This window comes from Acomys minous (assembly GCF_964271855.1).
Source record: "Acomys minous genome assembly, chromosome: 6".
NCBI classification, from domain to species: Eukaryota; Metazoa; Chordata; class Mammalia; order Rodentia; family Muridae; genus Acomys; species Acomys minous.
The window spans coordinates 60,787,160-60,814,536 of record NC_140487.1 but is presented as its reverse complement, the minus strand read 5'-3'; the positions used below and the strand labels follow the sequence as shown (position 1 = coordinate 60,814,536).

Sequence of the window (27,377 nt, the reverse complement as noted above, 5' to 3'; positions counted from 1 at the left end):
GCCTTGGAGAAATCTGTCACAGACAAGATAAAGAGTGGTCATTTAGGAAGACAAAGTGGACACTATGCTACAGATAACTACAGGGGCTTATCTCGGGGGGGGGGGGGATGGTGGGCAATTACTTTTTATTTTTTTTTAAAGACTGGCCTGGAACTACGAAGATCAGACTGACCTTAAACTCAGAGATCCACCTGCCTCTACCTCTCAAGTGCTGGGATTAAAAATGTGCACCACGACGTCTGGCAAAGGGGTTATGGGGTAACTAACTACGGTTGCTGAGAGCCTACTATGTGCCACCCCCTATACACAGAACATGGGAGGCTCCAAGACAGTAAATGTTCAAAAATCACAGCCAGTGGTGACCGTTGCAACTTAAACCCACAAAACCCTCCCTCTGCCTAAGCAGAATCCGACACATAGTAGGTGTTCAGTAAATATTACAGCAAAATTTTTACAAGGGTGAGGCACCATTTTCTCCTGGGATGTCCAGTGCATTCATAGAAGTATCAGAAATCAAGCCCACAGCCCCGGCAGCAGCATTGCTTGGGACAAGGCAGCAGATCACCCTAAACCTAGAAGCCGGGTTGGTGGCTACATCTCCTCTTTGAGGGGCGGCGATGGCCCCCAGCCTGGAGTGGCCCCGGCCAGCTTTGCAGGCGGGCAGGAGCTCCGAGGCCATTGGCTGGCTCGCCGGCTGCGAAGGGCGGGGAGCGCCACCGAAGGGGACTGTTTGCTCCTACGGGCTGTAGATGGAGCTGTCCGGCCCCGGCAAGGGGGAAGGCGCCTGGAAAACGTTCTTCTTCTCCCTGGCCGGCCCGAGCGGGGAACAGCACTCCCAGGATGCAGTTTGTGTCAACACGGCCGCAGCCTCAGCAGCTGGGCATTCAGGGTCTGGGGCTGGACAGTGGGAGCTGGAGCTGGGCCCAGGCTCTGCCCCCGGAGGAGGTCTGCCACCAGGAGCCGGCGCTGCGCGCGGAAATGGCCGAGGGAATGCCGCCCATGCAGGTGGGTGCAGCGCCCGCGGGCGCCATGGCCGCGCCGCTGCCGTGGGGGCGGGGCGGGGCCGGGCCTCGGGGAGCCTCGCGGCTGCCGCGGCCCGGGGCGGACGGCGGAGCGGGCCCGGCGCAGGCCCCGAACGCCAGGCCCCGCCGCGTCGCCGCGGTGCAGCCGTCCCGGCCGGTGCTACCCGGATCCGAGGCCCGCGGGATGCAGGAGCCAGGGCTGTGCTGCCCCGGACCTGGCGCGGCGGTGGCCGCTTCACTGAGCCGGGAACCCGGGTTCTTCTTGGCGTCCGACCCGCCTGGGTTTGCGGCAGGCCTTTTCCCGGCCCACAGAGGGAACAGTCCAACCATGTTTACACTGTAGTCAGTTTAATAGAAGGGTTTAAAGCTGTTTTACTGTTGTCTTTTTCCTACTATAAAGGGCAGCCCACTTTTCCTCTGTAGAAGGGGTGAGCCAGGGAAGGGACTGGGAGGGGACTTTGTCATCTTGGGTTGGCAAACTTGCCTGCATATTGGAATCGCCTGAGCAGCCCAAGACAACTGACTACGCCCAAACCGTAAACCCAAGCGTTGTCTTGGGGTCCTGGGGTGAGAAAGAAGGCTCCAGTTTTTTCTTTAGGCTCCCTAAGTGATCCCAGGATGCCTAGGACTTAGCCGGTTGCGGCCTTGGGTATAAAACACAAGAGGAAGGGTCCGAGTGGCCTCACATCCCTGTCTCAAAGGGGAGGCTTTGAGTTGCCCGGGACTCTGTAGAAAGCCCCCGTGTTCCCTTCTGAATCTCAACCAGGACTTAGGCCTTGAAAAGTAAATATGAAATCGCTGTGTTGTTTTTGAGCAAAAAGATGAACTGTAGGTCTTCAAACTTGGTGAAATGCAACCAGCCTCCGACTTCCTAAACTTCCAGTGTCACTCTTATCCCCTTTCTCTGGACAAGGCCCGAGGGAAGCCTCCGTAAGGCCAAAGGATGGCACGCCTAGGGCCCTGTTGCTCTCACTCATTCCTGTGTCCCAGAGGAATTCTTAGACACTGTGGGGTGGTCCTCTGGCTGTCACAGCTTCTCTGAGTTTGAGGAAATAGTTTGTATGATCGTCAAAGGCCAGTCCAGCTGACCTCAAAGCAATAGGATTCTACTTTTCCACACTGGTGGGCCCCTTCAGCAGAAGCAAGGAGGAAAGAGAGAGACAGACAGACAGAGAGACAGAGAGACAGACTGACTTCTTCCTGTCCTGTTTGGGACCAAGAGTCAGCTATGAGCCTGGGCTGTCATCCAGCACACCCTGACCACCCTACACTTTCCTTTCTCTGCCATAGGGCTCAGCACCCAGTCTGGAAGATAAAGAGGGAGGCTCCCGGTCGTGGGGAGCCCCTTCATCAGGTAGAGGGAAGGGAGCTGTTCCTTGTAGCCCTCACAGGGGTGAAGACTGTCCAGTGAGTGATACTGTCTAGTGAACCTATTTTCGGTTTGCATAGTTAGGAAAAAGTAGCTGTGTGTGGCATCTAACGACGCCTGCTGTGCCATCTAGCCTGGGTGCCCTGGTCTCCTCTGGCTGGTACGTGTAGTAGGAATGGCGGTGGCCGCGTGTTTGCAGAGTGTTCGTGTTAACCTGTTGCACCTCGAGCCGTGCCAGCTGGCAGTGCGGGGCGGTGCTGAAGAGTGACCAGCTGCTCCTTTTGTTCCTCAGTTTCATCATCTTTAAGGCAGAGATAATCATTCTTGCCCTAACCTGCAAGAGAGATTGCTCAGAAGATTAACTTCAGGCAGCTTACACGGAAATTCCTACCTTGAAACAAAGAATGAGAGCCAAGTGGGAAGTTTGTCATTCAGGGTAGCCCCAAGAAGAAAGCAGCTGTTCTGCTCAGAGAAAGGGTCTGTGACATGGTAGGCAGGGGGCCTTGACCTACACTTGCCAGAGGCCAAGGCAGGCGAACTAGGAACCAGCCTGACTCTCAGAGGAAGGAAATGGAAGAATGGTTAGTCGGGTGGGTGGCTGGCTGGCTGCTCTATCACTGAGACCATTAATGAGCACAGCCAGAGGTAGAGACTTCATAGAAGAAAGCTCCTGCCTAGCATTTGGCTGGCTGTCCCATTTTAGGCCACTTCCTCTCATGCACATGTGCTTTTCCTGAGCTGTCACTTTCTCCCCTTGCACACAGGCTCAAGAATGGGACATGGATGCCAGGCGGCCTATGCCTTTTCAGTTCCCGCCCTTCCCAGATAGGGCCCCCGTGTTTCCCGATCGCATGATGCGAGAGCCCCAGTTGCCCACAGCAGAGATCTCTCTCTGGACCGTGGTGGCTGCCATTCAAGCTGTGGAGAGGAAGGTGGATGCCCAGGCTAGCCAGCTGCTGAATCTGGAAGGGCGCACAGGAACAGCAGAGAAGAAGCTTGCCGACTGCGAGAAAACGGCCGTGGAGTTCGGCAATCACATGGAGAGCAAGTGGGCCGTGCTGGGGACCCTGCTGCAGGAGTACGGGCTGCTGCAGCGGCGCCTGGAGAACCTGGAGAACCTGCTGCGCAACAGGAACTTCTGGGTACTGCGGCTGCCCCCTGGCAGCAAGGGGGAGGCCCCCAAGGTATGTGGTGAGACAGGGGCAGGGCTAGAGGTGAGGTGAGCAAACCCTTGGTTTCATCTTGTCAGGCTTTGCAGGCATCACTGCTTACACGTTGTCTCAATGGCTTTGTGAAGCCTGCCTTATGCCTTTAATGTGGACCTGCATGTTGTACCCCAGAGCTGGACCTCCCCTCCCCCCCCCCCACAAGGACCCTATGTGCTTAGCTTGGAGCTTTGTTTTGTTTTGTCTTGTTTTGTCTTGTCTTGTCTTGTGTTCTTTTTCGAGTCAGGGTTTCTCTGTGTTAGCCTAGTCTGTAGTCGCTTTGTAGACCAGGCTGGCCTCGAACTCACAGAGATCCACCTGCCTCCGCCTCCCAAGTGCTGGGATTAAAAGAGTGCACCACCACACCCAGCCCCACTTTTAGTTTTTTTATATTTGTATTTTTCGTGACAGGGTTTCTCTGTGTAGCCTTGGCTGCCCTGGACTCCCTTTGTAGACCAGGCTGGCCTCGAACTCACAGAGATCCACCTGCCTCTGCCTCCCTGGATTACAGGCGTGCATGCCACCTTGCCCAGCATCTTGGAGCTTTTTATCTTGTTTCCCCCTCCAGCTTCTTGGCATTGTGTAGCTGTCCGCAGAACTATGGCTTTTACTGCTTGGTTTTATTCACTTCACGGTGTATGTGCTTGACTCGACCGTAGCTGCACAGAGGCTCAAAACCATGCTAGAATCATGTTTGAGTTATGATCTCACTGACTTCAGTTGGGCCCTTCTAGGATTTAAATTCATTTCAATTCCCTTTTCTGTCCTCCTCCTGGTTCATCAACACTGCATTCTCACGTTGATGGCCCTTTGTCTATCTCTCAAAGAACGGAGGCTTCAGGAGCTGGGTGTGGTGGTCCACACCTAGAGTCTAAGCACTGGAGGGGCTGAGGCAGCAGTGTTCAAGGGCAGTTTGAGCTATACAGTGAGTTCCAGGCCAGCCCAGGTCTATAGAGTGAGACCCTGTCTCAATAAAACATAACCAAGGCTGGAGAAACAGCTCAATGGCTAGGGCTGCACCGCCCATTCTTCCAGAGGACATGGGTTCGGTCCCCAGGACCCAGAACTGACTCCCCCATGTCGTCCTCTTACGTATACATGTGCCCAAATAAGTGCAGCAAACAAACAAAAGGATGACTTCAGAAATAGAAGTTTGTTCCTTGGTCTGCGGTCTCGGTGCACATGGATTCTGCCTGCACCTGCCTCTATGGCTCTGTGTCTGCCCCTGCCCTTTCCTCAACATCAGCAGTCGTCTCCTCTAACCTAGGTGAGCCTCACTATCATACAAACCCTGCTCTCTTGTTTGGACCCTACACCTCACTCTCACTCAGTCTTACCCTCACTACAGAAGAAAAAAAGAAAATGCCTCAGAAGTTGTCTATGTTTATTATATCCAGTCCCTCCCTACCTTTTTATTATAGGCTCTTCAAATACATACCAAAGCAAGCAGGATATTGTAATGAACCCTAAGTGCTTACCATGAGCTTCAACAATTAAACCCTTGCCTGATCTTAGGGTTGTTTGTTTGTTTGTTTGTTTGTTTTTGTTTTCCTACTCATTTCCTAATTCTTGTTGTAGTTTGAAGTTAATCCTAGGCATCAGTAATTTTATTCATACTGGCTGTGGTGGTACGTACATTTAGCCCTAGCCTTTGTGGGGCAGAGGCAAGCAAATCTGTGAGTTTGAGACTAGTCTGGTCTATAGAGTTAGTTCTGGTCAGTCAGGAGTACACAGTGAGCCATCACCACCACCACCACCACCATCATTTTACTCATAAATCAGTATTCACTCTAAAACGTAATTACTTGTTTTAAAATATGACGAGCTCCATATGACCCTGCCTTCACCATGATATTCAGATTTTCAATTGTTTTTTTTTTTCTTCATTAAAAAAATTTTTTTTAAATCAAAAATTTAAAAAAGACATACATGGTTGGATGACAGTTTTCAGGACTTGGGTTTCTCCTTGTACCGTGGGTTCTGTGGTTGAACTCAGGTCATCAGGCTTGTGAGGCGTAGACTTTTACCTGCTAAGCCATCTTGACAGCTTAGGACTTCCTTCATTTCTTATTCTGCCTTGTACTTTATGTGGGAGGAACTGAGCTGTCTGGATCCTCTGCCCCCGTTGAACAGGTTCATCTGTTCCCAGTATTGCAGTAAACTGGTAACTGGATAACTCTCTGGAACCAAGTGCGGATCAGACCTTTTCTCCCATCTTCCTCTCCTGTTGGTCTTGTTATGGTCCTCATTGGCCACTCGCCTTGTCTCTGCCTCCGTCCTTCTCATTCCATCACCAGCAGCAGGTAGCCACGTCTTCCCTGGAACACCTTTTGTGTGGCTTCTAGGATGCCTCCCTCTCTTGATTCCTTCCCTGTCTCACCAGCTGCCGATCTGCAGTCTGTTTGCTGGCTGCGCTTCCTGTTTTCATCTTCTGAATGTTTGTAGAGTGGTCCTGGCTCAGTCTTGGCATTTGTGCGCATTTGCGCCCCTTCGCTCATAACTTCGTCTCCACCCATGGCTGTAACTGCATTCTATTTGCTTGTGACCCCCCCAAACGCACTCTTTCCCACCTAGCCTACGCCCCACCCAGATATTCTTCTGGGACGTCAGGTTCACCTTTCTTCCTGTTGTTGTTTGTTTGTTTGTTTTCGAGACAGAGTCTCTCTGTTAGCCTTGGCTGTCCTGGGCTAGCTTTGTAGACCAGGCTGGCCTCGAATTCACAGCGATCCGCCTGCCTCTGTCTCCCAAGTGCTGGGATTAAAGGCGTGCGCCACCACGCCCGGCCACCTTTCTTCTTGTTAACTCAGCACCCTGAATTTAATGTGACCAGACTGATCTCGGGACCTTTTGTCTGAAGCTTGTTCTGTCCACAGTCCCCCACATCTTTGTGGATGGCAGATCCGTCCTTTCACTCATTCAGACAGAAGCCCTGGGACCCTTCCTAGCTGCTGTCTCTCTCCCATTCCACCTGTGCTGCGCCGCCATAGCCTGACCAGCTTCCTCACCTGCTTCCAGCCAGTCAGATTAGGACCTGATTCTTGTCTCAGCCTCTTGACAGGTCCCCTGTTCTCCATCCTTCAGTAGGGCCCCATACACTGCAACACGTTTCTAAAAGAATAGCCACAGCGATCCGACTCAAATACCTCATTCACAAGCTGGGAATATGGCTCGGTTGGTAGAGTGCTTGCCTAACATGCAGGAACTGATCCCCAGCACCTCATAAAACCTGGCATGGTAGCACATGCCTTTAGTCCCCGCGCTTGGAAGGGGAGGTGAGAGCAGGAGGATCTGGATTTGAAGGCTATCCTAGGCTGCACAGCAAATTCAGGGCCACCCCAGAGATATATCTTTTAAAAATAAAGTAAAATAAAATATAAAGGCATCATACTCTACCATCCTAAACCTCACAAATGGCTTCTCATATTTTCTTCTTCTTCTTTTTTTTTTTTTATGTACAATCTTTTATCAAGCATTTTATTTAGAGGGATGACCTATGCCATAGCATGTCTGTGGAGGTCAGAGAACAAACTGTGAGAACCGATTTTGACCTTCTACCATAGACGTCCCAGAGAGGGAACTCAGGATGGGTGGCAGGTGACTCTCATAGTGAGCCATCACACCAGCCCTTGGATTCTCATCTCATTCCAAATAAATGTCCAATAAATGTCCTTGACCTCATCCCCATCACGTTCCCTCTTTCCCAATACCTGTCTGGCCTCCTGCTGTTCTCCAGCATCACAAGATGCTCCCGCCACAGGGACACGCCCCAAGAAAGCTCCTTCCCTGGTTAACCTGCCTGCTTCTCTGGTCAATCCCCCACTTCCACAGGGGTTTTGCCTAGCTGTTACTTAATCAATGTGTCCTCCCATGGTCACCTGACACTAAGGAATCAAGCCCCAAGCTTTGTGTGGTAGCACATGCCTATAACACCAGCACTTAGAAAGTAGGAAGAGTTTGCGTCGCGGCAGCATGGGATATGTCTTGAGTTCAAAGCCAGCCTATGCAACATAGCAATACCCTTGTCCAAAATAACAAACGAGCAACAGTACCAAGTTCCTCTTGAATCTTGAATATTCACTTTCCCCCCCCCTTTTGATTGGCTTTCCTGCAGCAGAATGTGAGTTCTTGGTTCGTGGCTGTGCCTTTTGTTGAGAGCAGCAATCGGTTTGGAGTTGTTATGTGAAACATTTACTTAGTCTCTGACTAAAGAGCTCAGAACTCCTAGGAAGGGACCATGTCTTCATGTGTCTTTGTGTCCACTGGGACGCCCAGTCTGTTGACACTACCAGAGAAGCTGCCAGACATCAGTGTGTCTAGGCTGTACAAGATTGAGTTGTAATAGCCCCAAGTGGATTTTGTGTATGCTCTTTTCCCAGCATGATCAGCATTCCTTGATTCACCCGCTTCCCTTTGTCTTCTCTGTACTATGTGCCTTGACTTAGTGAAGTATTCTTACCTCCCACTGCACGTGTTCTATATGTTGAATAAAGTGGTAGGTGTCTCAGGTTGCCACGTGGCCATTGCGTGATAATGGAACTGTTACGGAATCCAAAGATGAGGTTTGTTTTTCTTTTTTTAAGAATTTATTTGAATTTTACTTGCCTGCATGTATGTCTGTATGAGAGTGTCAGATAAGACAGTTGTGAGCTGCCATGTGGGTGCTCGGAATTGAACCTGGGTCCTCTGAAAGAGCAGTCAGTCCTCTTAACCACCAAGCCATCTCTCCAGTTTCCCCAGACTTGGCTTTGTATCTTGACCTTTTGGCTTTCCTACTATTGGGCATGTGTATTTTTTTTTGTAGCCTCTAAGCCTCATGAGTGTCTCCTTAAAGAAGTGTAAGTAGTTTAGCAAATTTCGAGCTGATCCCTTTGAGCTTCAGTGTTGTCATTTATAACATGAAGATGACGCTGTAATTGCTTTGTGGAGTTACGAGAAGCCATTGATTTTGTTTATGGGAAAACACTATGTAGTCATTGTTAGTTATTTGTTGCTGGGCAGTAAATGATCCCAAAGTGGTAGCCTAAAAAATATATATCATCTGATAGTTTCTGTGAGTGAGGAATGAGAAGAAACAGCTTCGGTGGTTCTGTTCAGTCAGTTCTGTGGCTTTTGACTGGTGATGCTGTCATTTGAAGGCGGACTACAACTTCCTTACCTGCTTATTGGACTTCCCCATGACTCCTTGAACCTACTTACAACATGGAAGCTTCTGTTCCTGGGAGTGAGGGGTTCTTGGTGTTCAAAATGTGTTCTTTTTATCTATTATTTCAAGAAGAATATTCTCTCAGATTCTTTAGACCTATTGTGTCCACTGATGGATTCCTGTGGGTTCCCATCTATCTCAGACTATGTCTTAGATTTCTATATTCTGTCACCATGATGCTTTTAAAGAGTGATATCTGTTTCCAACTGTATAGAAAGTATTCTGAGCAGGCAGTGGTGGTATATGCCTTTAATTTCAGCACTCCAGAGGCAGAGGCAACTGGATCTCTGAGTTCAAGGCCAGACTGGTCTACAGAGCTAGTTCCAGGACAGCAGAGAAACTCTGTCGTGAAAAATATAAATCTAAATAAATAAATAAGAAAGAAAGAAATTATTCTGAAGTTTTTGTTGTTCTTGTTTTTTGTTTTTGTTTTTCAAGACAGGGTTTCTCTGTGTAACAGCCTTGGCTGTCCTGGACTTGCTTTGTAGACCAAGCTGGCCTCGAACTCATAGCGATCCACCTGCCTCTGCCTCCCAAGTGCTGGGATTAAAGGCATGTGTCACCATGCCCGGCTATTCTGAAGTTTTAAAAAATTAATTAATATATTTTTATTTTGTGTGCATTGGTGTCTTATCTGCATGTATGTCTGTGTGGGTGTGTTGGGTCCCCTGGAACTGGAGTTACAGACAGTTGTGAGCTGTCGTGTGGGTGCTGGAAATGGAACCTGCTCTGGTAGAGGAGCCAATGCTCTTAACCACTGAGCCATCTCTCCAGCCCCTGTTCTGAAGTTTTGACTCTCCAAAGAAATGGTAAATAAGGCGAAGAAGCTGCCTTTACTGCAGAAGATAGTAAGCACACCCTGGATGTATTTACTGTTGGATATTTAGAGCTGATTAAAAGAAGTGGTTTAGAAGGCCGTGCAACCTCAAAGGGACAAAGGAAGGCCTAAGTCATCCTCAAAGAGGTAACAGTTGCAATGAAAACAATGAAATGGCCAAGGCGGAGGTGAAGACACAGAGCTTCATCTCAGATGAAGAGGGAACAGCTTCTCTTTTTTGCAGGCGGGAGGTGGATGAGAAAACCAGAATGAATATGGCAGGTTTGGCTTAGGAAGAAGAAAAAGGTGAAGGAGGAGCTCCCTAATGCCCACTCTAGGACAGAGAGGGGCGGGAGAAGATGCAAGGAGGCCAGACAGGCCTTGAGGAGTGAGGTTTGCAATAAGCCTCCTGGGGAACATGGCACAGTATCAACAAGAGGTCAGCACAAGGCTTCCAAAGCAGCCGTGGCACAGCTGGTGTGACATTTGTGGCGGATGTTGATTGCAGGATGTTGTGGTTTCATCTAGCAACAGCTAAATAAAATGAGGAAAGGGGACTGCATGTCTTCCCAGTCTCAGGATTTGTCCAAGTCTGGTAGGAGTCCTAGTTCTAATTCTAATGATGGACAGGGAGCTGTCAATCAGTAGGCCTGTGCCACTGCACACAGCTGTGCATACCGCATCTGCATAGGGTCCCTGTGCAGTTGTATGCACCTGGCTTGTGGACTGATAGACCTGGCGCCACTAGCCGTGTACCAGGCCCTGCTGGCTCTTTATCATTCTCACAAACGTGCCACACAGGCCAGCTTTGGCCCTGTCTATGCCGGGTAGACTAGGGCCTGGGTGAGATTTGAGGTACCAGATTTCAGAGTGAGGGTGAGGTGCTGATTCAGTAGGAATGGGAGAGGGGCAAGAGGGAAGCCTGTGTGGTCAGAGAGGGAAGTTCCGTGATTAATTAACGAAAGTGGAAAGTGAAACCACTTGGTCCGAAGGGAGGTGGTGGTGCTGGAGGCGGAAATGAGTATGCACGAGGCTCCTGGTCAGACGGAAAAACAGCTCTAGACAGCGGGTCAGAATACGCTGACTAGCGATGAGTAACTGATGGCAACCACAGGACAGCAGGGTGTCCTCAGAAAGGCAGGGCAGGATCCTGGAGCTGAGGCACATGCCTCTGGGTTGAAGATATTTTAGTGACAAAATTTAACTTTTGGGGCTAGAGAGATGGCTCAGTAGTTAAGAGCACTGGCTGTTCTCCTAGAGGGCCCAGGTTTGATTCCCAGCACCCACATTGAGACTTACAACCATTGCAACTCCAGTTCCTGAGGACCTAGCCCCTCTCCTGGCTGCTGCCAGCACTGCAATCCTATGGTGCACAGACAGACTTGCAGACAAAGCACACATACACATAAAGATAATTAAATCCTGTGAAGAATTCAACTGTCTATACCTAGGTGATCTGACCTGAAGTGCAAGTTTTGTCACCCACTTTTACTGTACTTGGCTCTCCAATTCCCACACTTGGCGTCTCTCATATCTCTGTTGCCCCGAACCCCTAAAGAAACACACCGACTATGGCTTTATCTGAAATAGCAAAGGACAAGGTTAAGGGCTTAATAAAAAAGAGAAGAGAGAGCCAAGAGATGGCTCAGCAGGTAAGGGTCCTTGCCACCAAGCCTGACAACATAGATCTTGGTAGAATTTGAGAATCATTTCCTGCGAGTTGTCCTCTGACCTCCACATGTGTGCCATCGCGTGGATGCTTCTACACACATATATACAATACACAACAAATTAATAAAAAATAAGAAAGGGGTTTTGTTTTGTTTTGTTTTTATTTTTTAAGAAAGGGGTATTAAAAGGGCAGCATTGACACCACTGCTATTGGATACTTAGCAAGGCCAGCCACAGGGAATTCTGAGTCCGTAGAAACGAAGAGACATGACCTGGGATGTTGAAGTTGGGATGCTGGAAACAGAGGCCAACCTCTGAGCTAGGTTGTCTCTGTGACCCCCCCCCCCAGTCGAGTAGGGTGCAGAACAGCAGCAGGCTGCTGACTAAAACCCTTGTTGGTCCAGGTCCCCGTGACCTTCGTCGACATTGCTGTCTACTTCTCTGAGGACGAATGGAAGAACTTGGATGAATGGCAGAAGGAACTCTACAGCAATCTGGTGAAGGAGAACTACAAAACCCTGATGTCCCTGGGTAAGGGCACCTCCTTCCATTGGCGAGCACTCTCAGCTGAGGGCTTCAAGGTGCAAAGGAGCCTAATGGAAAGTAAGGCGGAACTGACAATAGAATGAAAATTAAAGGGTGGCAGCTGAGCCTGTCACAGTGGTAGTCTATGTGATACTACTGTGATTCTAGAATACTGTAAAATGATCGAGTTTATACCTCCTTGAGTGTATCCTAAGAGTTTGGGGTCAACCACAGCTGGCTGTGTGCTTTTGGCTCTCAGAGACCAGCTCTTTTTACTTAGAGGCCTTGGATTCTGTTGGCTTGTATTCAAGGTTCCTTCCTTACATAATGGCTGCCATGCTGAGGTACACTGGTGACAGACAGCTCTGCCCTATCACTGCGATCTGAATTCACTTCATACAACTTAATGTGATCTCCCCCCTCCCCCACCTCTTTCTCTCCGCCTCACGTACAGACACGGATGGCCCAGTGTCCAAGCCAGATGCTCCGGTCCAGGCAGAACCCAGGGAAGAGCCTTGTGTGTGGGAGCAGCATCACCCTGAAGAGAGAGAAATCCCAGTCGCTACAGACGCAGGTAATAGCTGTTGACAGGGATGGGAACAAGGAGGTGCAGGAGAGGAGAGCTGAGCACACTCACACACTGTGTGTGTGTCAAGAGAGAATAGCTCTTAAAGCTCCCAGGAGCCACTTCTGCCACCTTTGCAGTGTAGTCACTTATAGGACATGCCCTCAGTGCCTAAAACCATACCATGTGTATTGGCCTTTGGTAGCTCAGAACTTACAGGTGAGCTTGGGAAGAGGTTGGGTGTGGTGCACACCTTTAATCTGAGTGTTCAAGAGGCATAGGAGGCAGATGGATTTCCAGGAGTGTGAGGCCAGACTGGTCTATGTAGAGAATTCCAGGCCAGCCAGGATGACACAGTGAGACCCTATCTCAAAAAATTAAATAAATAAATAAATAAATAAATAAATAAATAAATAAGGAAGGGCTTGAGCTGGGACACCTCCCAGACTTGATGGGACACATGAGGTCCCAGACTTGGGAACAGATAAAGGTCCTAGGCACAGTTTCAGGAAGACTAACAGGAGGTGGAAAGTGTGCAGCAGAGATGTGCTTCTGTCAGGCCAGTGCTTGCTGTCTGGGTGTAATCCACGTCTCATTCCCCACTCTTGCTTTGGCACATACTTCTCCACTACCCCAAGTCCCCTCCCTTACTTATAAGGGAGCCATTAGTCCTAAAACTATCACATTTGAGCCGAGTGTAGTAGTGCACGCCTGTAATCCCAGCACTTAGGGAGGCAGAGGCAGACGATCTCTGTGAGTTGGAGGCCAGCTTGATCTACAAAGTGAGTCCAGGACAGCCAAGGCTAAGCAGAGAAACCCCTGTCTCAGGAAAAAGAAAAAAAAGAAAAAGAAATATGTGTGTGTGTGTGCACTTGGCAGCTATCACTGGAATGGAAAACACTAGGGTCTAGCTTTAACTCCGCCCTGGAGGACTTCCTGGTGCTTCTGCTTCCTGGGCAGTATTGGGCAAGGTGTGGCGTGATGCTGTACTGGTGTCCTCTGCTTGACTTATCAACTCTCACTCATTGGTTCTTGACCCCCACATTTTTGCTTCGTTTTGTTTTTGTTACTCCAGATAGGGTTTCTCTGTGTAGCCCTGGCTGTCCTGGAACTTGCTCTGTAGACCAGGCTGACCTTGAACTCAGAGATCCACCTGCCTCTGCCTCCTGAGTGCTGGGATTAAATGCGTGCATCCCTGGCCATGTCCACCGTTGTTTTTAAAATAGATTATATATATATATATATTTTTAAGAATATGATTTTTAATTTTTACTTATTGTATACACAGTGCTCTGCATGCATGTAACACCTGCAGGCCAGAGGGGGCACAAGATCTCATTGTAGATGGTTGTGAGCCACCATGTGGTTGCTGGGAATTGAGCTCAGGACCTTTGGAAGAGCAGGCAGTGCTCTTAACCTCTGAGCTATCTCTTCAGCCCCGAGATTATATTTTTATGGAGATTTCTAGCACTGTTATTTCTCCTTCACAGTCTTTAGTTTTGTTATCGTTTATTGGTCATAAAATTCCCTTTTTAAATGATTAACCCAGGGCTTCACAGAGTCACACAGACGTTGCCCCTGGAATGCACGCATATGAGGCTCGCCCATACCTTTAGCAGCCCCTCTGCGTGTCCTTTTCCTGCAGCTCAGCAGGGTAGACCTGCCCCTGTCTCTGTGGACTTCCTGGGATGGGTGTTTCATTTCAGGGCCCTTCTCCACTCTTTATCAAGCACTGTGGATGTTCTTTGGCGGCTGTGGTTACAGATTCTAATATTGCGTGGCAGGTTTTTACATTTTGGACCCTGTGACCTCAACAGTTTCACTGAGTTATCAACACATAGGTCACAAAACAAAACCAGAAACGCTTTATCAAGAGAAGTGAAAGGCTCGTGGAGCAAGCTGGTGGTGGAGCTAAAACTGGGCTTGTCCTCTTTCAGCTTCTCACTCAGCCTCTTGGGGCCTGAGGAATCTTCCACCAAGATCTATTACATTGTCCCCAGAAAGCTCCAGAAAAAAATGCCCTGTTGAACACAAAGCAGAAAAATATATGTTGTTAGCTTTTTAAGGATACCATCTTACTCACCCAACATTAAGATTTGGTTGTGCCTCTGCCCAGTCTGATTGTTTCACTGGGCAGTACATTTATGTCTGGCCACAAGGGTAAAAAACAGGGGTGAGTGACTACTACACCAACACACTCCACGTTCTGGTTAGCCCCACGTAGTATGCTGTTTCCAAAGCCTGCCTTTGGGGTCTCAGACTTCATGTTGCTATTGGCCTAGTCTTTTTTTTTTTTTTTTTTGGATATGGGAGTCTCACTCTGAGCCCAACCTGGCTTAGAACTCACTATGTTGCTCAAATTGACCTCCAACTCATGGTAATCCTCCTGCCTCACTCTCTTGACCACCAGGATTACAGGCTTGAACCATCATATCCTTTTTCTTTTCTTTCTTTCTTTCTTTCTTTCTTTTTTTTTTTTACATTTTAAGACTTATCTATTTCTTATGTATACAGTGCTTTGCCTGCATGCACACCAGAAGAGGGCATTAGATAACATTACAGGTGGTTGTGGGCTACCATGTGGTTGCTGGGAATTGAACTCAGGACTTCTGGGAGAATAGAGTGCTCTTAACTGCTGAGCCATCTCTCCAGCTCCCATATCCTTCTTCTTATCCCCATTTCTTGAATATTGGCAATTTCTCTGCTACTGGGACCTTTCGCTCCACAGAGTCCCATTCGGCTTCAATAGATAACCTGAGATTCTTGTCCTGTCCCCTGGAAGTGCTGGCAGCCATGATTCTGACCTCAAAACATCCTGGTGACCAACATACGGGGGGAAGGGGGTGGCTAAGAGATGTGGTTCTCTCTCCCCAGGAACAGAGCCTCTGGTGCCTGCACAGGACGTGTCCTCCCAGGTGAAGCGAGAAGAAACCCTGTGTGTGCGAGGCCAGCGGGGCCTGGAAGAGAGAGCCATCCCTACAGAATCCATTACTGGTGAGTGAGCCAGGTAGCCGCTTGGCCAAGGAGGGGTGACACAGGGTATGGACTGTAGCCCCTGGAGGGTGTCGGGTCTATGACAGCAAAGGAAGAGCTATGAATCCAGAACTCGACTGAGCCAGGCTTCTTCAGAGGTACAGACATGGTGCTCAGCATTGAGGGCTTCTAGCTACCTTCTGCTTTGCTTGCTCTGGTTTGTTTTTCTTTGTCCTCTCCTTTGTCCAATAAGTGTTGGATTGTCCCTCTGCCCCATAGAAAAGACTGTTTAGAACAGTCACGTTACTGGATTCTATGGGTAGAATATCAAAGCCAGTAAGACCTGATCCTGGACCGCAAAGATGCACTGCACAAGTATTTATGGGCTGCCGCTTCCACGCCAGGCTCCCCACTGCCTGCATGCCCACGGGGACCGGCTCCTAGACAGTGTTTCAGCTGAACTGTGTTTAGATGAGAAACTGCTATGGCAGGTGTGTGCCTGAGGCCCAGTTCTTCAGAGAGACAGAACCAACGGTTTGTGTGTGTGTGCCATGTGATCGTGTACATGCATATATGTAGAGGGATTTCTTTTAATGAACTGGCTAACAGGACTATAATGGCTGACAGATCCAAAGTTTGCTAGCAAGTAGGCTAGTGGGATAGGACCTGGGAAGGATTGGTGTTGCAGCTCTATTCACAAGATTGTCTGCAGACAGAATCCCTTCTTCCCTGGGATTGGCTATCTTTTTCAGTTAAGACCTTTACCAGGTTAGAGCAGGCCCATTCGCATTATAGTGGGTCAACTGTTTTATTTAGTATACTGACTTAAATGTTAATCTCACCTAAAAACAAAAACAAAAAAAACAAAACCAAAATCCCAAAACCCTTCATAATAACATCCCAAATAATGTTTGACCAAATATCTGGGTACTGTTGCCATAAGCTACTAGTAAATATCCCCGACTCATCCCTCCCCCAGGAAGGCCTGAGACACACAGGCAAGTGGTAATAGCCAAAGGGCAGGAGCCAAGCCTTCCTTCACTGGTTGTCAGATGGGTTCCTTAAATGCACCAAGTATTGTTAAAGAGATAAGACAGAGCTAGACAAAAGATAAATTGAAGTTGATTAAAAAAGAAAAGAAAAATAAATAAAAATGGATACAGAGTCTAATGTACCCAAGGCTAGCCTCAGATTTTCCATATAGTCAAGGGTGACCCTGAACTTATGATCACCCTGCCTCTATCTCCCAAGTATGGTGATTACGGTTGTTACATGCCAGTTTAGTAGCCTGTGAAAAAAGGGTGTTTTGTCTTAGATAAATAAGGGCTATGTTCCTGGGAAATACCTGCATGAGGATCTCCTCTTCTGTGGAGGTCATAGCTCCACAGAAGCGACCTCATCCTGGTTGGTTAAGTCTCTCGGGACATTTTTATCCTATTCCCCGCCCCATGACATCCACTGACTTGTGTAGCCTTGCCTGCTCTAGATTCACTTTGTAGATCAAGTGCTGGGATTACAAGCATGGGCCATTTCACCCAGCGCTTTATTTATTCTTATTCTTGACTTTTCGGGAAAACAAATAATTGCAGGAAATCAGATTCACTAAAAACGCAGGCTGGTGGGGATTTCCTCTGCTCTAACACTGTTGCTGCCTTTGTTCCCACAAGTAGACTCCCCCATCTCTGCCCAGGACCTCTTGTCCCGGATTAAGCAGGAGGAACAACAGTGTGTATGGGACCAGCAGGATCTGGCAGAGAGAGATATTCCTACGGACCCCAATTCAGGTGAGAGAGATGTCAGTGTGAATTATTAAATTTAGCATTTATTGTGTCAGTGGAACCAATACAAATATTACTTTTTGAAGACTCAAAATCAAAAGGTTCCAAAATGCTATGTGTATTTTCTGGAATTTCTTTCTTGTTGTTTTTGTTTTTGTTTTTCAAGACAGGGTTTCTCTGTGTAGCCTTGGCTGTCCTGGACTCACTTTGCAGACCAGGCCAGCCTTGAACTCACAGCGATCCGTCTGCCTCTGCCTCCCGAGTGCTGGGATTAAAGGCGAGCACCACCACACCTAGCTTCTTTTTTATTTTGTTTTATTTTTGTTTTTTAAGCCTTATTTTAACTTTTTGCTGGTTTTTTAGTGAATTTCACATCATGTACCCCAATCCCACTCATCTGTCTCTCCCCTCATACCTGCCCTCCACCCCTGCAACTTACCCAACAGAAAAAAAAAATCTTGTGGAAGCTGTAGTGTGTCACAGTATACCTGTTTGTCCCCACTTCTTTACTTGGAAATGTTAATTACAATGATTCGTTGGTCTGGTACGAGCCCTCTGGCTTCTGCTACACTATCAATACTAGAACCTCACTGGGACTCCTCTCGGATATCCTGTTACTGCCCTGTGTCATGGAGATCCTGTAGCTTTGGATCTGTAGGACCAGCCCCTTCATGCACTCCAGCAGTTCATCAGTGGGGTAGATGTTGAGGTGGGCCACTTCAAAGCCCTGAGAGGTATCTGAGCTGCCACGCTCAAGCCTCAGGGCCAGCTCACCTGCCACCCCTGAAATCAGGGCCAAATCTACCTTGCTGCCTAGGCGAGGTACAGGGCCTGTTCTCTTATGTGTTGCAGCCAGTGAAGGTCATGGCCAGTTCTCCCTCTCTCATGACCCCAGTGCCAGCTTTCCCACCTGCCATAGATGGTGAGGGACAGGGAATGGGAAGGGGATGTCTCTTCTGTCCAGTACCACTGCCCAGCAGACAAGAGGCATGGCCAGCTCACCTGCAACCCTACATTCAGGGCCAGCTTTCTACTGTGCTGCCCAGGTGAGGTGCAAGGCCTGCTCTCCCTAGTGCTGCAGCAGGTAAGAGGCAGGGCCAGCTCTCCTGATCTCATGACCCCAGGGCCAGCTTTCCCATTCTGGTGATCTCAGGGCAGGTCTCCTGCCTGCTGCAGGTACTGAGGGGAAAGGAAGGAGGAGGGTATCTCTCTCCCATCCATGACACTGCACAGGAGATGAGTGGTAGAGTCAGCTCACCCACAACATCGGAAGCATGTACTCTCTTGCAGCTGGCTAGGGGCAGGGGCAGCTCTTCTGCTCTCATGCCCCTAGGGCCTAGGGCCAGCTCTCCCATGATGCCCAGGTGAGGGGTGGGGCCAGTTCTGCACAGCCCTCAGACATTAACATGTCCCTGGCTAGCCTGGACCAGGGATGTCCACTTAGCCTTTGGTGGTAACAGACTCTGCCATGGACTCAGATGTGGCCCCTGGTGGCATCACCTGGTACTCACTCCAGTTCTGTGTCTCTTCACTGTGCCCACATCCTTGTTTCTCTTTCTCTTTCATTTCTTCCCCACTTACTCGCTCCTCTGAGTGGCACCTGGGGTCTCTGAGTGTCTGGGGTTGACTTAGGAGTGGTCTTCCGTGGTGCCAGACTAATGGTTGTTTGAGGTTAGCTCCCTTTCCAGCCTCCTGGCACCGGACTGGTGGTTGTCTCAGGCTCACTTTTTCCTGGGAGTGTTAGGCTCCTAATCATTCAGATGTTCATAGGTCAGAACACTGAGTGTAGACATTCCTCTCTCTTCTCTGCCACCTCCTAATGCACATGGACCCAGCAGCCACACCTGTAATGCCTCCAGGGGCGGATGACATCTTATTTCTAATAACGCATATGTGTGTGCCTACAGAGACTAGATTCCCTGGAGCTAGAGTACAAAAAGGACATGAGCTGCTGCTGCGGGTACTGGGAACTGTGCTCTTAATCACGGAACCATCCCTTCAGCCCCCTCCCGGAGTTTCATTTGTATGATATCTCCCATGGAAACTCTGGGGAGGTTCCAGCTGTTTAGGGAAGGCCTCCCACCTGGGCTGGGGATGGGTTTATGTATGAGTTTGTAGATCTGGGAGGCCGAGTGGGATTCCTTTCAGAAGTTCTGACACTGTCTCATCCTACCCTCCATATCTGGAAGAGAGGATGAGAAATTGAGTGTCGGTTGAGGGGGCCAGGCAGATGGGAAGCAGAGTCCCCTCCTGGAGTCCTCAGGTCTTGCCATGGGCTCGCCAGTGGCTCTGCCGCTGCCGCTGCACTGCTGGTCAGACCAGCCAGCGGTGGCCCCACAGGTTCAAAGCTCCAGCATGTCCTGGCCCCAGTCTCTCTGGAGTTGGGTGGATAGTGGATGCTCAGTGAAAATGAATGAAGTCTTAAGATTGCCTTTTCCCCTCCAACAACAGAATCTCTCATCTCGGCACATGACATTTTGTCCTGGATCAAGCAGGAGGAGCAGCCGTACCCTTGGGGTCCACGGGACTCAATGGAAGGAGAGCTTGGACTAGACTCTGGCCCCAGTGAGTACTGTGTGTCTCTGCTAGGACCCTGGGGTATTAGGTCGAGAGAAATTGAAGCCTGCAGCAGAGCTGCTTGCTGCAGCCTACTCTCTTCCAGGACGATTTTTGCTGGTGGCAGCCTTTTTAAGAGTCTGGAGGAACTGTCACTGGGTGGGAGAGGTGTGGGTCCTTTCTTGGAGTGGAAATTCGAGCAGTCTTCTTTGTGACCTGTTGGCACACCAGGATGATGTGTAGGAGAACCAGAAGCCTGACCACTGGCACTGGAAGAAATGATAATAGCAGCCACCTCCATAGCCCCCACATACCATTTCTAGATTTGGCATTGTTAATTTACTTTCATTTTACATCTCAGCCCGGCATAGTGGTGCACGCAGAGGCTGGTGGAGCACTGTGAGTTCAAGGCCAGCCTGGTCTACAAAGTGACTCCAGGACAGCCAAGGCTACACAGAGAAACCCCATATCGAAAAACAAAACAAAACAAAAATTTACATCTCAGGATGTTTTAGGCAAAGGCTTATGTAGCCCAGGTTGGCCTTGAATTCATTATATAGCCGAGGATGGCCTTGGACTCCTGATCCTCCTGTCTCCACCTCCTGAATGCTGGGATTATAGGCCTATGACAACAAACCCAGCCCTATGTGGGTCTGAGGGGCAAACCCAAGGCTTCAGGCATACTAGGGGAGGCACTCTAACAACCGAGGCACCTTCCTGGCGCGGTAGATCTGGCCTTCAGTTATAGGGAGCTAGCTCATTGGGCACTGCCAGGAAGTTCCACTCAGCCCTGTCCTTGGCCCTGCCTTCCCATTTCTCCAGGTGGCTAGGAGCACAGGAGCCTGGAGGAGCCTTTCCCTGGGTCCTGGAAAGCCCCTTGAGAGCTTGCTGGGCTTTGCAAAGGGCCATTTCCTACTTTAGTTTGGATATGACAGCTCACAAGACATTCGGCTCAGGGTATTTTATTTGGGGGAGGTCTCTGAGCCCTCGAATTTGGGAGGCAATGGGCAGAATTGCAGAGTCATGAGGGTCTAGAAATGTTTCTCCCACCAGGTGCTACAGCCTATTTGCAGGGCCTCTCTTAGAAGGAACCTGCCTGCTGCTTACTTACACTAGCATCTGAAATCAGCGTCTCATTTGGGGTTTTGAGGTTTAAGACAGCTCAGCACAGGGCGTGGTAGTGCGTGCCTTTAATCCCAGCACTCAGGAGGCAGAGCCAGACAGGTGGATCTCTGAGTTTGAGGCCAGACTGGTCTATAGAGCAAGTCCAGGACAGCCAAGGCTCTGTCACCCAGAGAAACCCTGTCTCAGAAAACCAAACAACCAAACAACAACAACAACAACAAAAACTACATCTTCCAAATCTTTTGGACTGGAGAGGTAGCCCAATAGGTAGGAATATTTACTACTCTCGTTTGGTGAGCACCCACAGCAGGTGGCTCACAATCCCTTGTAACTCCAGCTCTAGAGATTCCATCACCTCTAGCCTCCGTGGGCATTGCACGCATGTGCACACATGCTCACACAGACATACATTAAAACAAGATCTTTAAAAGCTTTATATTTAGGTTAGTTATGCATATGAGTGTTTTGCCCACATGATTGTCTGTGCATCATGTAAATGTGGAGGTCAAAGAGGGGATTAGATTCCCTGGAATTGGAGTTATAGACAGTTGTGAGCCTGTGGGGCCCATGGGATCTGGGAATTGAGCCTGGGTCCTCTGCAAGAACAAGTGGCCCTAACCTCTGGGCCATCTCTTCAGCCTCATAGATAAAAATCATTAAAAAAAAATTTTATTTATTTTATGTATATGAGAGCCCTATCTGCATGTACACCTGCATGCCAGAAGAGGGCATTAGAGAGTATAGATGGTTGTGAGCCACCCTGTGGTTGCTAGGAATTCAGGACCTCTGGAAGAGCAGACAGTGCACTTAACCTCTCAACCATCTCTCCAGCCCTGAGAAAAATCATTTAAAAAAAAAAGCCTTAGTACAGTGGTTTCCAGGGGCAGCTGGACAGATGTGGTATTATATGTAAGAACCTTCTCGAAAGGGATTGGCAGGAAAGAGGGTGGTGGAGGCAAAGGATGAAATGCAGCCAGCCTCCTTTCCCAGTCCTAGACTGTGCACAAGAGAGAATGCATGCACAGGGTATCCTGTTGGACTCAAGATCAGACTTCAGCCCAACTGAATGTGGCATTTTAATACATGTGAATTGAGGCAGTGTAGGGAAAGATTGGAAATCCATTTGCTAAAAACTACTGTGCACGAGGCTCCATTAAGCAGGAGATCTGGGTAGGACTTTGGAGTCCACCGGCTGCCATGCGCTTCCAGAAGAGGCTGGGACTAGGCACTCTGCAACCAGATGCCCTGCATTTTGAAAGCATCCTCTCAAAACTTCCATGTTATCCACTGCCTTGAGTAATAACAATGGGCCCTACCTTTTCTTGTTTTGGTTATTTAACAGTAATTTACTTTGTGCCTACTCAGTGCTGCACAGTGTGTAAGTGCACAGGACAGGCAGGGGACGGACAGTAAACACGCCAATAAGCAATCCCATTAAGTAAAGGTGGAATGTGGCCAGTGCCCCAAGGATGCCAGATCAGAAAAACAGCAAGAAGGGAGCAAGCAAGAGAGCCAAGGACAAAAGAACCAAGAAAGGGATCGCTGAGTATCCTCTAGACACCCCCACAAGAGGAGACCGTCAGCCTATCTGGAACAGTAGACTTGAGGGAAGGGCAAAAGCAAAGCCAAGCAGGCTTTAGGGGCTGGGCCTGGGCAGTGGGAGGAGAGAGGGAGAGGGACATCAGAGGACAACTTGTTGGAGTCAGTTCTCTCCTTGTACTATCTAGAGATCACACTCAGGTCATCAGGCAAGTATTGAATGCCTTTTCCTGCTGAGCCATCATGGCAGCCCTGAACTGTATTCTAATAAGGAGGAAGCCTAGTGGAGGGAGCCGACAGGGTAGTGTCATGAGATCTGATTGTCTCCCTCTTGAGTGCTGGGATTAAAAAATATGCCTCGCCATCTTTTAAAGACTTACTCATTTTTATTTTATGTGTGTGAGTATTTTATCTGCATATGCATGCATGCTTGGTGCCTGAGGCCTGAAGATGGTAAATTGCCATGGAAGGGGTGGTGTTGGGATTTGAACTCAGAGATCCACCTATTTCTGCCACCTGAGTGCTGGGATTAAAGGCATGTGCAGCCACCTCCCAACAATTACAGTTTTATTATAGCCGATGGATTCAAATCAGAACCAGCAGAAGGAAGAAAGCTGGATAGGTCAGGGTGGGTCCTTTCCCAATGGAGTCAGGATATGCTATGCTTCCAGCACATTGGTATGTGGCAGCATGCAGGGTACTGCCACCCAGGGAAGCTCCCCTAGCTCCAGTGCCCAGAGTGTTACTGTGGGTATGGCTGATGGAATCAACGCCATGATACCCAACAAGGTTGAGTGGCAAGTCCCAGTTTTAATTATGAGGTTGGTCTTTCTGGAGTGGCCAGCCCCATCCTGAGTCATCTTATTAGTGTCAGCTGTCTTGGGGTCCATCATGAGCCCATTAACACACTCCATCAGAGCCCACTGGGAGCGAGAAGGATATTTCTGTTAACAATTCACCTTCTTCACCATTATCCAAAGGCTGCCTCTGAGTGGGGGTCAGGCTCCTCTTGGGGAGGGAGGCCCAGAAAGTGATACACTAACAGAGGAGGTAGAATAAGAAGGAAATTGAAGTCATTTTTCTGACACAAAGAGCCCGGACTCTGCCCACTGCTTCCCCCACCACACATACAAACACACACACTGGTACAGAGCAGTGCTGAGCTTTGCAACTTATTGCCTGGAGAGGCTGGGGTGCGAGGGAAGGGTGCCACTGCCTGGGAGGAAGCAGTTTCCTGGTGAGGCCTGTTGTGAAATGGCATCGCAGTTTTGTTAGAGGCCAGATCCCCTTGGGTCCCAATAGGACTCACACCGTCCTAGTTGCTCAACCTGCTTTTCAGGCCTGGCGCCCAACTGCACATCCCTCTACGATATGGGCACACGCTCCCTGTGTTGCTTTCTGGTAAACCTCTAGACGGGTTTCACCTCGGGCAAATTCTCTCCCTCCCATTGAGGGAATCGCCAAAGATAAATTAGCATTTTCCCCTCAGACTACAGCTAAGTGTCATTACTTCAGGGCAATGAACATTTAATTTTTAAAATTTATATAATTATTTTTGAAACAAGGAGTCACGATAGCCTAGAACTCTCAGAGATCTGCCTGCTTCTACCTTCTGAGTGCTGGGACTAAAGGTGTACACCACTGCATCCAGTTCAGTCTATCTTTACAAATTTTTAAAAAATATGTATATAAGTACATATATATGTATGTATGTATACATACACACATATGGGGGGGGTGTGTTGCCTACGTGTATGTATGTATTCCATGTGCATGCCAGTGGAGGCCAGAAAACGGCATCAGGTACCCCAGAACTGGAGTTAGACAGTTAGCTGTAAACCGCATTGTGGTTGCTGTAAATCCAACCTGGGAAGAGGTAGTGCTCTTGATCCCTGAGCAGGCCACCTTTGAAGGTGACTTCTGGATAGCTGAAGTGACCTGGAGGTCTTTCCTATCCCTGATCCCAAAGCCCTTGTGCTTTGGTGAGCCTTTAGGCTTATCTAATTATTAGAGAAACTGAGGCCGGGAGGATCCGGGGCCCCTCAGGGACACAGATCCTGAAGATGGGCACTCCCAGCGCTTCACGACTGCCTTTCTCCCCGCCCCTAGGTGACAGCCTGCTGCTGGTGAAGAACCCGCCCCCAGCCACTGCGCAGCCCCAAACCCAACCTCACCAGCAGAGCCTACCCACCTTGGCGGTGCCGGAGAATCCTGGCGGCCCCGGGAGCCGAGGCCTGCTGGAGGACGGCTTCCCGGCGCTTCCGGGGGAGCGCAGTACCGGAGGCGAGGCTCAGTCCGGCGGGGAAGGCAGCGCCGGCGGTGGCGGCGGTGGCGGTAGCGGCGGCGGCGGCACTAGTGCGGGTAGTGGCAGCAGTACTGGTGCGGGTGCAGGTGCGGGTGCGGGTGCGGGCAGTGGCTGCGGCAGCTGCTGCCCCGGCGGCCTGCGGCGGAGCCTCTTGTCTCACGGCGCGCGGAGCAAGCCCTACTCTTGCCTGGAGTGCGGCAAGACCTTCGGCGTGCGCAAGAGCCTAATTATCCACCACCGAAGCCACACCAAGGAAAGGCCCTACGAGTGCGCCGAGTGCGAGAAGAGCTTCAACTGCCATTCCGGCCTCATCCGCCACCAGATGACGCACCGCGGGGAGCGGCCCTACAAATGTTCGGAGTGCGAGAAGACCTACAGCCGCAAGGAGCACCTGCAGAACCACCAGCGGCTGCACACAGGCGAGCGGCCCTTCCAGTGCGCGCTCTGCGGCAAGAGCTTCATCCGCAAGCAGAACCTGCTAAAGCACCAGCGCATCCACACGGGCGAGCGGCCCTACACGTGTGGGGAGTGCGGCAAGAGCTTCCGCTACAAGGAGTCACTTAAGGACCACCTGCGCGTGCACAATGGCCCGGGCCTAGGGGCCCCGAGGCCGCTCCAGGTGCCGCCAGAGCGAGACTAGGGTTGGGCTGGGGGGTGGGGAGGACTGGACTGGAGTTGGGGTGGGCTAGGGTTCCTGAGGACCAACCCTCCTGCCCCACAGTTCTCAGCGCACCTCCCTGCCCTCTCCTCACCTCCTGCTGGAAATCGGCACAGGAATTGCACTCCAGACAGGGTATTCCAAGGGGTAGACCTGGGTACCCCAGTACTGTCTAACCCTAGTGGACAGTCCAGCTCATCTCATAGGGTGGACCTAGTGGCCAGGGAAGGTTCCAGAGGGACAGCAAGGCAGCAGGAATTGTTTGGACACGCCTCGGACTTCCTAGTGTGCCCACTGGCTGCCGGGGCTACAGTTTCTGATCAGGGAAAGCGATCAGGGAGTCTCAAAACCCTCCTGAAATAAGGAAAAACTGATCTATCCTTAAGTGAGGGAGGAGACTCCCTAAAAAAGAAAGCAAAGATGCAATGGGGAAGTGGAGGGATGCGCTAAGGGTAACATCCTCAAGACAACACTGCCTCGCGCTCTGATAGCGCTTTATACTTTTTTAAAAAGTGTTTTCTATCCGTTATCTATTTACACCCTTAGCTTATCCCTTCGAGATAGGTGGGGTAGGGTTTTCCTGATGTGGTAACTGAGGAAAATGAGACACAGGTGAGATACTTGCTTAGCAAGCCCACATGAGAACATTGCGGCCAAGCCGCACTAGGGCTCCAACCCAGTGCAGTGTCCCCACCGCATACACTGCCTACCTCTGTCGGTCTCAGACCGCTCTCACCTGGCCTTCCTGGTCTCTCTCCTCTCTCCCTTCCCTCCCCGATTCCCCAAATCCTCTCCGAAGCATCAGGGGCCAACTCCTGGGGTTACTGGGATAGGGGAAATAATGGGCTGTACAATTTCTAGGCTTGTTGGGAAGGCGCTTCCTTGATATGAGCCTGGGCCCTAGCATCCTGGTCCCCCAGCCTGTCCTTCTCAACTCTGATCATTCAGTCAGGTGCAGCAGCAGCTTCTCACTGCACAGTTAAGGCCAGGCCCTCCAGAGGCAGCTGGTGCCCTGCGTCAGACCTCACCCTGATAATTCACTCCAGTTTCCCAGGGCACAGGGTGAGGGAAGACTGGCTGCCAGAGTAGCCACCAAGGAATGAGACTCTGCCCAGGAGGGCTGGGCAAGTGGGTGCTAGAGCCTGAGCTCTCTCCTGCCCTGGGCATCGCAGTTGGTGCTATCTGTTAACTGATTGTGCTCATGGACATGGACACAGACCTACTATGCTCTGACCCTGCAGGCGCCTTGGGAAGCACCCAAAGGACTCCCTGTCATGTTGGTGCATCGCTCCATGGCTCCCAGCACTGCAGCCTGGTGGGCCACTCTCCATTTCAGCATCTTGCATGGCCAGGCACTGGGGTGGGGTGGCATGCCCCAGGACCCTTGTTTGTGTCAAAAATAGCTTTCCTGCTCCTCTTGTGGATCCTGTTTCTCTCCCAGCTAGGGAGCGTGGTGGGTGGCCAGAATTTCATGGCACCGCCTTCGTGAGCGCTCTGCTTCTGTCCTGCTCATCTGCGCTGCTCCGCTTTCCTCAGACCCTTTTTTGCCGTGCAAAGGGAATTCTTGAAATTAAATAAAAGGTATCCAGATTGCAGACTGCATGTTCCCAAAGCTGGAGTGTCCTCCAGCATGGCATCCTACAGCAGACCTCAATGAACTGCAACCCAATACGCTGGGATTTCTTCCCTCCCCCTTTCACTCAGCTTTTTGAAGGAGGCTGGTCTTAGGAAAAGTTATCATGAGATAAATGCAAGGGAAGGTTCAGGTGAGTTCTGGTAGAGCAGGAGGGGACCCTCCAGTTCAGGGATTGTTTGGGACAGGACAATGTACTATTTTCAAAAGCATACAAAGACAATAATTCGTAATCTAAATCATGGAAAGATCCAAATATTTTTGGCTGCTAGAAGTGGGGGAGGGGGGATAGCTACTGAGACATAAGTTTACACCATTTAACACATAGCTTGAGTTTAAGTCCTTTATTTTACCCCCACGAAGCTGATTCCCAAAGAGGTATGGGGATGGAGCTATTGACAGCCAAGGATCCGGTTCTCTGGAGCCCAGTCTG

The 27,377-nt window shown here is 49.9% G+C and overlaps 1 protein-coding gene across 3 annotated transcripts; it reads left to right on the top strand.

Annotated features, from left to right (window-relative positions):
- Nucleotides 1-712: 712 nt before the first annotated feature.
- Nucleotides 713-26,906, top strand: LOC311599973 (zinc finger protein 282-like). Of its 3 annotated transcripts, none has more exons than XM_084786148.1 (8): nt 713-1,005; nt 3,156-3,575; nt 11,692-11,818; nt 12,267-12,386; nt 15,252-15,371; nt 17,018-17,134; nt 19,580-19,693; nt 24,458-26,906. In XM_084786148.1, exons 1-8 carry the CDS (start codon nt 841-843, stop codon nt 25,291-25,293), a joined length of 2,019 nt encoding a protein of 672 aa, XP_084642274.1. In that variant the 5' UTR covers nt 713-840; the 3' UTR covers nt 25,294-26,906. The 3 variants fall into 3 exon arrangements, with proteins under 3 accessions (XP_084642274.1, XP_084642275.1, XP_084642276.1); XM_084786149.1 differs by having other exon boundaries at nt 714-1,005; nt 17,021-17,134; XM_084786150.1 differs by lacking the exon at nt 713-1,005 and adding an exon at nt 1,445-1,589.
- Nucleotides 26,907-27,377: the final 471 nt, after the last annotated feature.

Coding starts and splice junctions, on each gene's coding strand:
- LOC311599973 (XM_084786148.1), top strand. CDS start 841: ATGCAGTTTGTGTCAACACGGCCGCAGCCTCAGCAGCTGGGCATTCAG. Junction 1,006..3,155: donor AGGGAATGCCGCCCATGCAG/GTGGGTGCAGCG, acceptor CCTTGCACACAG/GCTCAAGAATGGGACATGGA. Junction 15,372..17,017: donor CCCTACAGAATCCATTACTG/GTGAGTGAGCCA, acceptor TGTTCCCACAAG/TAGACTCCCCCATCTCTGCC.